Raw genomic sequence first — 15,052 nt, forward strand, 5'->3', positions numbered from 1 at the left:
AGCACTTTATTTGAACACGTAATACTTTCTTTTTATTTAATTGCTCTTATTTTTAAATTCAGAGCCCTACTTTTATTTAGTAAATGAGAAAACACACAGTTGTGCTCATATGTTTGATTACCCAGGCAGAATTTGTAACATATATACAATTCTTTAAAGAAAACATGAAGGACCAGTCAAAACACATTTAATTTTATTTTAATGGGATTCAAATTAGGCACGGTGAGCGACTGGTTAGAGTGTCTGCCTCACAGTTCTGAGGACTGGGGTTCAATCCCTGGCCCCGCCTGTGTGGAGTTTGCATGTTCTCCCTGTGCCTGCGCGGGTTTTCTTCGGGCACTCCGGTTTCCTCCCACATCCCAAAAACATGCATGGTAGGTTAATTGACAACTCTAATTTGCCCGTAGGTGTGAATGTGAGTGCGAATGGTTGTTTGCTTGTATGTGCGCTGCGATTGGATGGCAACCAGTTCAGGGTATACCCCGCCTCCTGCCCGATGATAGCTGGGATAGGCTCCAGCACGCCCGCGACCCTAGTGAGGAGAAGCGGCTCAGAAAATGGATGGATGGATGGATTCAAATTAAATGTTCAAGCATTTCAGAAAAGCATTATATCATTAAACAAAACATAACAAAGAAATTAATGATGATTGTTGTTCAGTCATCAGTCGTATTTAAAAAAAACAATATTTCACAAATTCTGCCAGGGCATGTAACCTTATGAGCACCACTGTACATATATGCAGTCATATGTACCCCTGTCATATTGGAATTAAAGTGTATGTTACACCTTTTTCATAACCTCTAGGTCGCGGTGGCATACTAGAATGAAAGTGTACACTTTTTTTCATAACCTCTTGGTGGCGGTGGCATATTGGAATCAAAGTGTACAGCTTTTTCATAACCTCTCGATACCTGCATACATTTATAAAATGAGTTTTTTTTTCATTTTCCCCTATACCTATGTGTAATGCGCACTATTTACTTTTGACGCATTATACATGAGAAATTACAGTACATGCATTGAAAATGTCTATACAGTATCTATCATTTATCACAGCTCCGGTATCAGTATGAGATTAATCGCATCTGAAGGCATTGTGCCTATACTGCAAATCATAGTGGAGATTTCAGGCATGCTTAGTTTAATAATACTGGCATCTAACAAGCTCATTTGGCTGTGATTTCTCTTCGGCGGTGCACTCAAAGCCTTCCTGGTGCCTTGCACCAGCAAATTGGCAGAACCGCTGTGCTGTTTCACCGCCGAGTCGACAAGCCTAATGAATTGCCGAATGCGTTTGCCGTCCTGACAGGGAAAAGAGCCACTGCAGAGTCTGATAAAAACCTCCTTTATTTGTTTTGTTACTCTAAGGTTTGACATTCCTTGTTTATTTTTGCCCCTCTGGTATTGATTTTACAATCCCTCCATTTGCTTACCTTTCTGTTTAAATGATACCTTGAATTCCTTGTCCCTTTCCTCATTTAAGACATCTACGGAAAAGGTTTTAATTTACTCCAACCTGATCCCTTTGAAAGCCACTCATTGATATACTTGTACATTATAGCAGTATTTCCTGATCCTTTATTGAGCCAAAGCACATATTTGACTTGAGAAAGATCTCACCAGAGCACATATTTGACATAAGAAAGATCTCAGGGCACACCACCAAACATATTGTTACAAAAAGTAAATGCAGTATTTGTAGTAGGGACTGAGCACCCACTTAAAACTTGAATCTGTTAAAATAAATTTTAAGAAGCAAAACTCTACCCCCTCCACAGGTTTGTCCATTCAGTTGTGTTTGTAATGCATTTGTTGAATTGTAAACAGGTTTTACGGACATCCTGTATTATTTAGAGTGAACTTCCCACTATTTGTGTTTTGCTTTTAACGAAATCACCTAGTCACGTGTAGTCGACTTCGCGACGCACTACGAGCGTAGTGCTTCTACCATATGAACTATAAATGAAGCCAAAGAAGTCGAGAAAGGCTATAACGCCACCCAAGGGTGCTAAAATAATTTCTAAGCTGTGGACCTCTGTCAACGTAAAGATGGAGAGGCTGCTGAAAGTGAGAAAAGCACGGCAAAAAGTGGAAAAAAAACTGAAGAAAATTTAATTCAGTGAAAGTGAACTGAACAGTTTATTTCTTTGCATTTATTGGTATGTTATTACTGTAAGGTTTCAAAACAGTACAATAATGTACAGCGCAATTCTTTTTAAAAAACACATTACAGTAAATGTTGGTATATTGAAACACATTAATGGCATGTCTATTCTTGGAAAATTCCAAATCGAGTGACAAATTCGTGTGACGCTGCGTTGCGACAGCCAATCAGCACAACGTCCTGGAGCGGTTGAGCATAACAATGGAGAATAAAAGGACTGTCGCTGTTTGTCGGTACCTGGAACTTTTTGCTAAGTTCTACCAATAGCCTACCGGATCCAAATGAAAAAAAGAGCAGGCCTGGAGAATGGTGAGCGAGGAAGTTGGCATATCTGGTAAGTACAGTACTTGTTTACAGCTGTCAGTTGAACAATTGTACTTAACTGTGAAGCAAGCTATCAATAGCATTAACCACACATTATACACAGTCTCTCTCTCTCTCTCTCTCTTCCCCTTATTAAGTAAAGAAAGTCCTTCAGTGGGTCAGTCCTTACCTCCATGAGCAATTTATGACCGCACACTTCGGTATGAATAATTAACCCACAATGGATTGCGCGTTTAACACGCCGGTAAAACAGTGTTCTTAATGTGCAAATAAAAAAGGTAACAACAATCAAATACACTTTTTACTAAGGAAAAACAAAACAAAATAGTGTAGCGACAGTGAAATCGTGCATTTCTTTGCACTTTTATGGTACTGCACCGTCACTGTGCATTGTGTAATAAACAATCACTTCCCAATTGCTTTCTTCAAATTGTTGAAAAACAAAAAAAAGAGCAGTCTTTGTTAAATGCTTCTGCACAGCTGGACTCTTCTTTGTTTGAATCACCAGCTACAAATTAGTACCTGTGAGCGATGTTGATGCAAAAGTAACTGCAGTCTAATTACTTTCCCAGGAAAAGTAAAGTGTTAATTTACTTGTTACTCAAAATGGCGGTATTTTGGAGTAATGTGTTACTTTGTAACGTGTTACCGGCATCAGTGATTGTCAGACATTTTAACTACAAGTGAGACATATGGACATTCTGCAGCGGGTAACTCTAAGTGCAATTAAGCCTCTCTGAATCCATCACACCTGCCAGTTGCAGCATGGCTCACAGCCGGCATTTGTCAAACGTGTTCCTTAATGTCCCCTTTTTTCTTGTCCCCGGCACCCTGAAGGCACTCGCTCAGGGTCAGAGACAGGCTTTATGACAGGAAATAAACGCTGCAACACTATCTAGCCTTGCCTGACAATGCCTCACAAGGCTCCCCCTTCCTCCTGTATCTTTTTCTTTTTTTTTTTAAACAGCAGGTGGGTGACAAGCACCCTGCTATGTCATGTAAGACGGAGCACCACGCCGCTGGTTCTTGGCGGATGAACATCTCGCCAAAAAACAATCGACGAATGGGGTGGGTGAGAAAAAAAAAATCTGCAGCCTGACAGTTAGAGAGGCAGGAAGTGGAGGCTACCAAGTTGGAGACAAAGGGTGGGACGGTGGGGTGATGGGATTGTTTTTGACAGCAAAGGGCACAATGGCATGCGCAACGGTGTGCGCGACGCCATGTCTGATGCTGTACCTTGTTGCATCAAGGAGCCCACTCCGAACCAGAAGCTGTTCAGCAGCGTGAAGTTGTTCTCCACCACGTCAGATCCTGGGTTGCAAGGGTGGGCGTCATACCACTCGTAAGGGCTGAACCTGAAGTTGGAAAGGAAGTAAGTTTTTTTTTTTATTAATATCCAAAGCACAAGTTTTTACTTTTTGAACATCATCACCCTCCTCGGGTCTGTGCTGAGACTTCATGAGCTACTTTGTTCCGTCATGTCATGTTTGAACAGAAGAGTAACAAATCTATTGTGACAGGAAGTCTGTAAAAGTAGGAGAGCAGTTGCATTTGCAAACTTACCACATATTACTTTTGGAAAGAACTGTCTGACTTAAAAAACATCAGTTTTTACTTACTAGTCACAATATTAGGTACACCTGCACTATATAATGCAAGAGCTCTATGATTCTACAAAAAAACACTCAGTTTTGATTGACATATATTACACAATATGTTTATTATTGTCGTGTACTGTGGAGTTGCTTAATATTATTAATAATGTACAATAAACACATTCCAAATTAACGTAATGAACAAGTTGAATAAATCTGAATGAGTACTCATAAATAAAACCATATTCAAAAAGGAAATCATTTTTATTATTCTTATTGCACATCTGCACATATTAAAGTAACCAGTCATTTTTAGAATTGACATTTTAAACCTTTTCATGTTAAATTTTATATATATATATATATATATATATATATATATATATATATATAGTATTATTATTTAACTTGTGATTTATATAATAATAATAATCCAAGTTAAGTTATAATTCATATAGTTTTTGTGGAATGCTTAAGGAGAGAGAATTGACTTTGTCCCTGCAATGCAATAAAAGTTGTTTTGTTCTACTTTTTGACAAGGGCGTAAAATGTCACATTTGAGAAACAAATGCATATAAATAAAGCATGTGTCGCGCAGTCCGCTGCCATTTACTGGCTGTAAATATTACCTTTTTTTGTTTTTACCGTCTAAGTCATTCTTGGCGGCAGCTGCTGAGATAAAACATCTCAAATGTCACGCTTTTTACCCTTTTGAAAGTTATTTGGATAAATATGAAGAATCGCTAGACATCTCCCGCGAAATGTAGTGAATGCCCTCTTTGTCCTTTTGATAAATAATAACTACAGTATAACGCTTCATGTGATCAAGGCGAATACGGCGAAAGCTCAAGTAGATCACGTCAGTTCTCATTTGGGAGAGCTTGAGCTGACTGAAAAAGTGTACTATCCACATGATCCATTAGATGTCAATCTAATGACATGCCCGGCAGTCGAATAGGTTAGCAGACTGTTTTATCACATAGACACTGATGTTCGTTTCACGAGCCGTTGAATGCATATGCAATGGCCTTAAGAGTACAAATACAACACGATTAAAACTGTGTGTAATTGCTAAGTTGCCAGAGCATTTGGGAGGTGAAAAGTGCAACCAAGAGCTGACATTGAATGAAAGACGATGAAAGAAGAACACAATGAAAACTGAAAATAAAATAAAGTAACTAGAGCAGTTTTGTGTCATTCCTAATATAAGTACAGTGGTGCCTTGAGACAAGTTTCATTTGTTCCATGGCCACACTAGTAACTCAAAACACTCGTATCTCAAATCAACTTTCCCCATTGTAATGAATGAAAATGCCATTAATCCGTTCCATCCTTCCCCCCGACCAAAAACCAAAAAATTTTCTTTTTGTTTTTTAATGAGGAAAATAACACTCTATTATATTGGAATTTATGAAAACATAGAGTAATAACATAATTAAATGTAAAGTATTAAACTGTTTGGGCATCATGATTTAATGCTACAATCAAATTCCATCTGTTGCTCCTTCTGGTAGTCATGCAGACACAAACGAAAAATAGTAGTTCTTCTACTGTAAGTGACTCAGTAAGATGCAGTAATATCATTTGTTTTTTGTAGACGATAAAGAATATATGCCTGTAAGTATTGTTATATTATTTGTCTCTGTGTTTTTGCAATTTGTGTTCAAATATCCATTGCTTAAAGGGTTGTAAAATCATAACAATGCTAACGTTAGCATCTAAATGGTATTTTCCATTAATTTCAGCATTAAGCTAGCGTGGCGTTCTTAAGACAATGTAGTTTGCTTGTTTTAAATACACAATGTGTAATTCTCTTTTTTTGTTTACCTTTATAGTAAACATAGACTGGGATTGGCATTAAACAGCTTGAAACCTCTTTTTGGCTGACATGTTCACTATTTGTCAAACTGCAGCTTATTGTGAAGTGAGTTGTATTGCGTTTACTGCCATCAGCTATGACGGTCCATCAAAATTTGTCTTGACGTGAAACCATGTTGCAAAAAAGATTGGGGACCGCTGCCCGAGAGAACTGCACAAATCAGCTGAGTGTGCGGTTCCATTTTGTAACTCTTTAAATACATCCAGTGAGGTCAGTGGATCATGAAAAAAATGAGCAATAAGCAAAATTGTTATGTGCACCCCTGATTATAGATACTGTACCCATTTAGACATTGGGGACATTGTAGGGTGTATGTAACAGTGTTATGAATGCCTAGCACATTCCTATGTACCACAATTAGAAATGGTTTTGTTGACTTTCGGTTCACTTTAACCCCAAAAAAACAAAAACACTACTAGAACTCAATATTATTGCTATTTTTATGTTTAACGACTGTAAGCAGCACACAAATATCTGGTGAGTATACTTTAAAAATGTTCTTTTGCTAACACTCAAAATAACTGTGCTTTTGTTGTCATGGTTACAATAACAACAAAAAATATGAATCTACTCGCTGTAATGTTTTGCAGCTTTTTCTCTTGTCAAGAGACAGTTAGTGGGGAATAATTGTTTCATAATATGATGCAGATGCAAATCTCTATTCAGAGAATTTGAGGTTATGTTTTGTATTGTCTTCCATCCTATGAATCCCCCTTAGCTTTATAAATAAGTCGTGTCAGCCTCGAGCCAAAGTGCACTCACCCCTTCTTATTGACTCCCACGATGCACTTTGACAACCTTTTAGCTAACTAGGGCAGCCACCTGATATCCCAATTTGCGATTATTTCTTTTTCTCTGCGTTGGTGTGTGAAGTCTCCTCCATGATTCCCGACAAAACGAGCGGCTGGGGAGTGCAGCTGTTTGCACTTGAGCATCCTCATCACATGGCCTGCTTTTTCGCAAAAGCACCACTTTGCATGAAAAGCAGCAGGAAACCCAAGGAAAAAAAACCAACACATATACAAATGAGATTTGGCTTAGCCAATCAAAAACATTCATAAAAAGCTGACGATGACTGTAAATAGCCGTCACTGAGATCATTTCATCGTCAGGTATGTATTTAATCATCCAGCTTGAGTTTGCAACCTTTTTTCCCCCGCAAGCTTCTAATTCAAAGGATTTTTTTTCCAAGCCGACTCAAGCTTTTTCCTCTGCATCTCGGAGCACCGCTGGGCCGTGTGCGCATAACCGCCTCCTGCGCCATACAGCATACTGCAGCTAAGCGCGCCGTGTGAGACCGGCCTGCGTACTCGTTTTCACTACCTGCAGTGATAACAGACCAAATGGCTTTGTCTGGCCAAAGACCTCATGGAGATGTTTTGAAGGACTGGGAGGATGGAGGTGGGGGTTGCGGGGGCCCGAGGCGTTCTCACTTGCCTGGCAATGACAAAAAGGACGCAGCTGACACCCAGGTAGGCCAGCAGGATGTAGATCCAAATGTCAGGCGTCATGGGGTTGAGGAAGAAGAAGAAGCCGTTGTTGGTGGCGTTTGGCTTGCGGTACAGGATGCTGATGCCCATGCTCATGAAGGGCTTTGTGAAGTCCACCACCTTCTCACGCATGTAGGTGATAGTGAGGGGAGCCACCGCCAAGTCAGCCCTCTGTGGAACATAAAAACATCATTAGACCATCATAGTTCCTGATTGCCTTTGGATGGACTTTTTGTTTGTATCCAGTGGCTGATTCTGGCATGGGCAATATGTGCGGCCCACAGGGTGTCACGGCTGTGGGGAAGCAGGGGCGGTAAACGTGACCCAAAACCTTTTTAAAAATTTGCTGCGTAAAATGCTTTTCTATTGTTTTAAGGTATTATGTCTGTAAAAAAAGAAAATATTGTAAATGCAAATGAGGGCTGAATGAGCACGCTGTTGTTGACTGTAGTCTAGTTTATGATGGAGTTCGCTCCCCAGCACACTCACACTACAGCAAGCGAGAAGGGACACTCTTGGAAGCAGCTACGGAAGGAAAATGCAGATTTCATCCAGGGTCACATTTATGTGCCAGCTATCAGAAGCTCACGCTGGTAACACTGTTAGCTAACAGGAATTTGTGCTCGCACTGCAGCTCTGCTTACCCTTTGACATGAAATTGGCTCATTTGTTCTGAATCGTTGCCCGGCCTAGCTGCCAAGTTATTGGATGAGAAACTTGTTGTGAGCGTGGTAATTATGCTAAATAGCCCCACTGTGATGTAACAATTCAGGAAGATTCAGAAGGTCTCACTTACAGACATATTTTCAAAAATAGGTAGATACAAGAATATTTACTGGGTTGTTTAATTTCACACTTAAGGGGTGGGCAGGCTCTCCAGCGATGCAGCTATTTGTCTACAAACAATTGAAAAATCAGTTTTCCATAAGAGGAGCTGCGACGCGAGCAGCATCATCAACATGTAGCCGAGTCCATCCCGAAAGGAATGAGAGTTGGTGCCTAAAAGCAAAGTGAAGCGAGAGAGATGACTAAATGGAACTGGAAAATTTAACTACTCTTCCTGTTTGTGAGTTACTCAGCAACGGAGGAACTTCCAGCTGTTACTCAACTCCAGTTTCTCGTTTACTTTCAAACTTAGCCTGTAGCAAACGCGAGTGATGTCATGCACGTTATGATCATGAAATCCATGAGCCCGGCGCCCTCATACTGGTCAAAGGAGACTTCATTCTCTCTTCTCTCATCTACTAACAGCTACAGTGTATGCTTCAAACAACATGACGGTTTTCATATTTTTAGTTGCCAGAGGTGTCTCATGTCTTTACCTTTTATAAAATAAAACATACCTTTGTTAATTTAGCATTAAATGACAGTCATTCTTTACACATCCCATAAGGTCTTTTCCCCAACAATTGTTTTTCAGGCTGCTACAAAGCTTAGAAATAATGCTTTCTTTATAAAATATCACTCTGTAGCGTATCCCACCACAATGCTTTTGAGAATTAGGGTCTTAGATAACCCATTCAGTAATTGAATAGGCAGTCTTTTACCAGTAAATTGTGTTCTTCAAACACTAATCAGCAGCTGTAATGTAATGCTTCCTACAACCTTGAATAGCGTCTAAGATGCACTTCATGAGCAATCAATCTGTCACTCTGTCACACTGATATGAATTTTGTTGTCCATAACGTGTAAACAAAATTGTTTTTGGGGGAACATAGATTAAATGATTTTGGGTACTTTAAAGGACTATTGAAATTGCATTAGGTATGCTACAAAAAGAGAAATTTTGAAATTAATGTGAGTAATTTACAAGTAAGCTGTTATGTAATGCAGAGCGTCCAAATAACTATAAAATTCGAACATTGCAATTTGAATCCACTTCGAAAATACACAATATATATATATATATATATATTTTTTTTTTTTGTTCCAAGTGGCTACTAAAGATACAGAAACCGTCATGTGCAATAAAACTCTGCACCTCCGCTATGGGAACTGCCAATGTGAAGAGAGTGATGGTGTATTTTGAATGGAAAAGAACATTTTGTTTGGTTATTTATGATTGTATTATTGTTATTATTTTATGCTTTGGTACAGCTGAGGCTGTTGTGAAAGCTAGTCACCCAACTGAATGGGTATAGATGTTTTTTTTTTATTTTATAGAGCTATGGAAAAACTTGAAAAGTACCTGACCTCATTAAAACGTATATGGACCCTGTAAATTTTTTCGTGTGTGCTCTGTCCTATGACCCGTTTGCGCCTCTGGCCATCGTCATGGCGACACAGTGGCATCCAAGAAGGTTGAAAGGTGGCGGTGTGGTCCTGCTGAGCCTCTGCTGTCTCTCTTAAACTATTCAAATTTGTACATCGTGTCCGGGTCCATCTGTGGGTACTCCTCTGCCAAAATGCAGTTTGGACCGGACCGGACCGGTTCCAGACGTCCCAATAGACTAATACACATGCATGCACGTACTTGTTCTGCTCACTGCTCCAATGCAGCATGAGCCAAATAACCTGACGCTGTCCCGTCGCGTGCCACATGGCTTGGCGTTATCTGGGATTGCAGATGGCGAGCTTTGCGGTGTTGTCCTTGTGGATCACCTCCCTCCCTCGCACCATCATGGAGTTACAGTGATTCATGCATTTTTAATCCGCCGCATGTACACTTAACATTTAATTCATTTGATGAGCCACTCTTACTGGCACAAGAATGCCAACGAGTGACATTTGTCTCCACACGACGATATGGCCACGCACCGCACGGGGCTAATGACGGAGTGCAATGGGAGTCAAAGCTGAGGTGCGGTGGTAATTTACCGAAGGGCAGCTTTGGCTTGGCTGGACAGTCATGTTTGCCAGTACGGCACTTGAACCCGTGGCCCTCCGGCTGCGGGTCAGGCCGTCTTGCCGCCGCCTCCGATGAGGATCAAACTGACACATCTTAACGCTTGCGGCAACTGTGTGACCTCATGAGCAAAAACATGAAAAATGTCTAGCAACGCTTACAAATGTGTGGTTTTAGGACCAAATCTGGAGTCAAACGTCTCTCGAGTCATGCAATTGTTACTTCAGTGAAATATTGTAGGAAATGTACTGCTCAAAAGGCACTCAGATGACCATTACTGGAAAATTTTGTCACATTGGCTCGCTGCAAAAAATAATATCTTCAGTCTATGCTTACGTTTTGTTCTAATTTAATGTTTAATTCATTAGAATAATATTGTATCAACTTTAGTAGCACAGTGAGCTCATATGGCTATCTGGACTGGAGACACAAACTCTCAGATTTGGTAGAGGCGTGTCGCAGTTGTGGCATTTCAAAGGCGACAGGTTCATGTCTTAGATTATTGCGATTTTCTGTTTCGATACCGCATCGTTACAGGCTTAATAAATCGCCATCAGTCTATCACACATGTAGACAAACAAGCATTCAAACTCATATTTACAGTGATGGACAATATAAAGTCTGCCCGATGATAGCTGGGATAGGCTCCAGCACGCCCGCGACCCAGAAAATGGATGGATGGATGGACAATATTAAGTCTTTAATTACCCAAGAAGCAGGTTTTTGGAACGTGTGAGGAAGAAGATGCAACCCCCACTTCAGAACTAAAAGGCAGGCGTGCGGACCACTGTATCACCGACTGTATATGTTAATATACAGTATACTTGATAAAATAAATAAAACAATAAAATAAGTAGATTAAAGGGCACCCCAAGGTCACGCTCAGTTTCGTGTTAATGTGACTCAAGATTAAAAAGTGCCATGCATCGCTTCAGAAATGTGGTCCCGCCTTTTATCTGATTAAGGTTTATTCAATTAAGTTACTAGGTAGCTTATTAGAGTTAACTCATTCCCTGCCAGCCTTCCCAGTTAACATGGATATTTGACTTCTAAAGCTGTCAATGGCAGTGAATTTAAGAAAGGAAGAATGTTGCGTAATGGTTTCCTGTACAAGTTAAAATACTGATTTCCATTAATTGCCCCACTTTTGAGGTCCTGCTCAAGCTCACCGTTCAGGCTTCAATCAAGGGCGTCTCTGTTCACTGATCCAATTCCAGTGTCTTCCTACAACGTGATTAATTGCCATGGCAACAACAAATGACGTGCCAAGTGCACTATTAGCTTTTGCATCATGGCATGATTGAGGTCATCATCTTTTGTGACTGGATCACATACTGTATAATGAGGCCCGCTGCATCGCTTAGCACAGACGTGTCAAACGGACGGCTCGCGGGCCAAAACCGGCCCGTCATGGGGTCCAGTCTGGCCTGTGGGGATGATTTTTGCAAAGTGTAAACATAGAAAAGACATTAACTACATTTAAAAAAAAATAAAAGCTAGATTTTAGTTCTGTGAAAATGAATACCTCCTGTAGAAATATTTTAAGATACTGAATATTGCAAAATGTCAGTCAACAGTTTCAGTTCAAAAGAGGTTGACAATAAGTTTGAAGGTAAGTCCCGAAAACGTGCCACGACTGAAAAAAAATGTGTACTGAATTGTTGAGCTGTAGCGTGAAACTCAACAACTCAGTTGGCTAGGTTTTTTGGGTGGGCCTAAAAACTAGCTCTGTGATGACAATGGGTTGGTGTGTATCCAGTACTTTCTGACATGAGGCCCCACCCTTCTATATAAATAACGAGCACCATCAATGGTTGTTCGCTGGAATTGCGACTTACCTATTAATAATAGCTTAGCCATTTCTCGCACCACTACACTTAGCCATTAAGCTCTGCCTACAACCCGAAAAATGCATCTTCCCTCAAGTGTTTTGTGTTATTTGGGATAGTATCGCTATTGTGGCCCCATGCACGGACGGGTTGGACAGCTCCGCTGCCGAGTGGCCTGCTACTCGCGAATCGGCTAGTATGTATTAGCCGCGAGTGGACTCGTGGACTGGCGTTGGCTCCGTCCAATACTCCACAGCCTTGCATTATGTGCCGCGCGTAGATCCACACAACAGAGACACTTAAGGAAAAGTTAACTGTTTATTACCGCTGCAAGCTAACGAGCTAAGGAGCTCGCTCAACCACGATGATGATGATGATGATTTGTTGATGATAAGCGGTTCAGAAAATGGATGGATCGATGGATTTTCAGATTGCTCATATGATTTGCAACAAGATAATGATCATTAAATACGAATATATATATTTTTTCTTCACATTGTTCTTGGTGGCAACGCAAAAAGTTTCTGTGCAATGCTAATCGTCTCATAAACACTCCGCCGTTTCGTCTATCTCAATGTTGCTGTCATCTCTCTGTCTTGCTCTGTCAAATGTTGATCAGCTCTTGTAAGGAATAAAGGCGTACTGTACATCTGAGTCTAATAGTCTTGCTCCCTTCAAAAGCTGTCAGTCAGTTGAACGGTGTTGTATAATTCCGAAACTGATTGATGAGTGTACGGCATGTGTGCGCTCCGACAGGAAGGAGGAATGAGCCCAGCGCCACAGCTCCGTTTTATCTGCATTACATTGCCCTGTTGCACCCCCTCGTCTCGTATCTACAGCTGTGATCTTTTTATACTGTAAACTGTTCGTGTAGCTTATCTAGCTACATTACAGCAAAGGGATTGTAGTTAATGGAGAGTGGAGTACAGGAATTTGACCGGAATTTTCTGGAGATCTACGCATCTAACCTTGAGATCAGTTTTTTCTTCGGTGTATTTTTTTTTTTTTTTTGTCGTATAGTCACACATGATGATAGCTTGAGCTCCAAGTTTTTCTTGAATTCCAAATTTGAGTAATCGACAACTCATCATTTATCAAATTAATTGAGTTAACTATTTAATTAATTAACTTATTTAATTAAGTATTTTGATCATCAATTAATCATTTGGAGACTTTGTTTGACTAAAAATTGTCCAAATCCTCAGAATTTCAGCCTCTCAATAGTAAATATTCTCATCTTCCTCTAGTCTTCCATGAAAGCAGACTATTTCTCTGTGTGTTCATCAAATTAAGACATTTGTACACATTTGCTTTCACTTTGGAAAATCAATCAACATTTTTGTCCATTTTCTGACAGATGTTAAGGACCAAACCAATAACTGAATCATAACCAATTTATGTTTTCTGCATTGGCATTTTGAATAGAATGATGGAAATTGTTATTTTTTTTAAAATCCGATTCACTGATTAATTAAAAACGTTATCTAAACGTTATTTGATTATCAAAACAATCATTAGTTGCAGCCTATTCCAAATCAAACCACTTTGAGGTGTTTGACTAAGAAAGATTTATTGTAGAGGAGGTTTATTACCATTTTTGCCCCTCACTAGTGTTGGTGAGATATTTGGCTTTTTGTTTCTGTTCGCCTTAGTTCGTAGAGACAAGGGTGCTGGTGCTGGTGGTGGAGAAAGCACTAGACCACAAAATAGATCAGACTAAAAAAAATACCACGCACTCTTGGTCATGTGGAAAAGGTGCAGGGAAAAGCAATAACTAAGCACTATAATTCACCTTCTATTGCACTGCAGTGACACAATTTTATTGTGGGTATAAATTCACAAAATTCCTATTTAAACATCGGCTGCACATAATTGGGTATCTGAAATTCCTCGGGTGTGAAATTACACAAAGTATTTTTTTTGTTGTTTGTTTGCATGTTTTCCCCGAACCTGTGTGGGTTTTGTGAGAACAAATATATTTTTTTCTATTTTAAAATAATATACCAAGAAAAATAGTGGCTAGCTATAACAAAAAGAGCTTGTGTGCTGTTAAATGATGGTGTCGTGCGATCTAATCTTTCCTTGGCAGCATTTGCAGCCTTTTTTCTCATGCATTTGTTCCCCATCAAGGTTACTGTTATCAACATGGGAGTGTAGCAAAAATAAATACATAAATAAATAAATAAAAACTGACGTGGAGAAAAAGTGCTGCAGCGATAGGTAGCCCACCTTTCTTCAACCTTTTCAGTGAGAAAGCCATTGACTCCTGCCACACCATTCCAGGCACTAATTCACATTTGAGCTATTACAAGTTTTCAGCTGAGTACAGTGCTGACCCAGTGGGGCTACCGAGCACAAAGACGGAGCACTGATGACGGGGACACTTAGGAAATGGCAGCAGAGAACTGCCTACATCGCTTTGGAATGGAGGCTTTTTTTTGTTTTTTTAAATGCAAAGGTAGTCTCGTTTTGACACAGGCAGCTGCGACGCTGACCACATTGTCAACAAGACGATGGATGCCATCTATTATGTGGGTCATGCAATACTACGCAGCAATATCAAGTTTGCCATAGATTTCGAGGAAATTTCGTTTTATAAGCTATTTCTCTCTGATGCGGAATTGAATCTACAGTGCAGATAAAATTTAAATGATCTTTTTTTGTGGGGTACAATGGCTGTGATGAGGGATTTTAGATGTTTATGGAGTAGCCAATAAAAAAAGAGAAAATAATACCACTTCCACATATAAAAGCATTTTCTTGTGAAAACCCATTTATCATGGGAAATACCTTCTAAAATGTGGAATATGGAGAGACCATATACATTTTTAAAAATAGTTTTACTTCTCCCGCACACTGGTGTAAACACATTTCTACTTATTAAAACACTTAAATTGATTAAAACATTCAAAACAATTAAAAC

At 39.8% G+C, this 15,052-nt stretch overlaps 1 protein-coding gene across 1 annotated transcript in view; it reads right to left on the reverse strand.

Moving 5' to 3' along the window:
• Positions 1-15,052, reverse strand: part of grik3 (glutamate ionotropic receptor kainate type subunit 3) — a 145,240-nt gene that overhangs the window by 17,054 nt on the left and 113,134 nt on the right. Inside the window, 2 exon segments of the mRNA XM_061674081.1 lie at positions 3,728-3,846; positions 7,403-7,626. Coding sequence (XP_061530065.1) covers positions 3,728-3,846; positions 7,403-7,626 — 343 coding nt within the window.

This window comes from Phycodurus eques, chromosome 4, assembly GCF_024500275.1.
Source record: "Phycodurus eques isolate BA_2022a chromosome 4, UOR_Pequ_1.1, whole genome shotgun sequence".
Classification (NCBI taxonomy): Eukaryota; Metazoa; Chordata; class Actinopteri; order Syngnathiformes; family Syngnathidae; genus Phycodurus; species Phycodurus eques.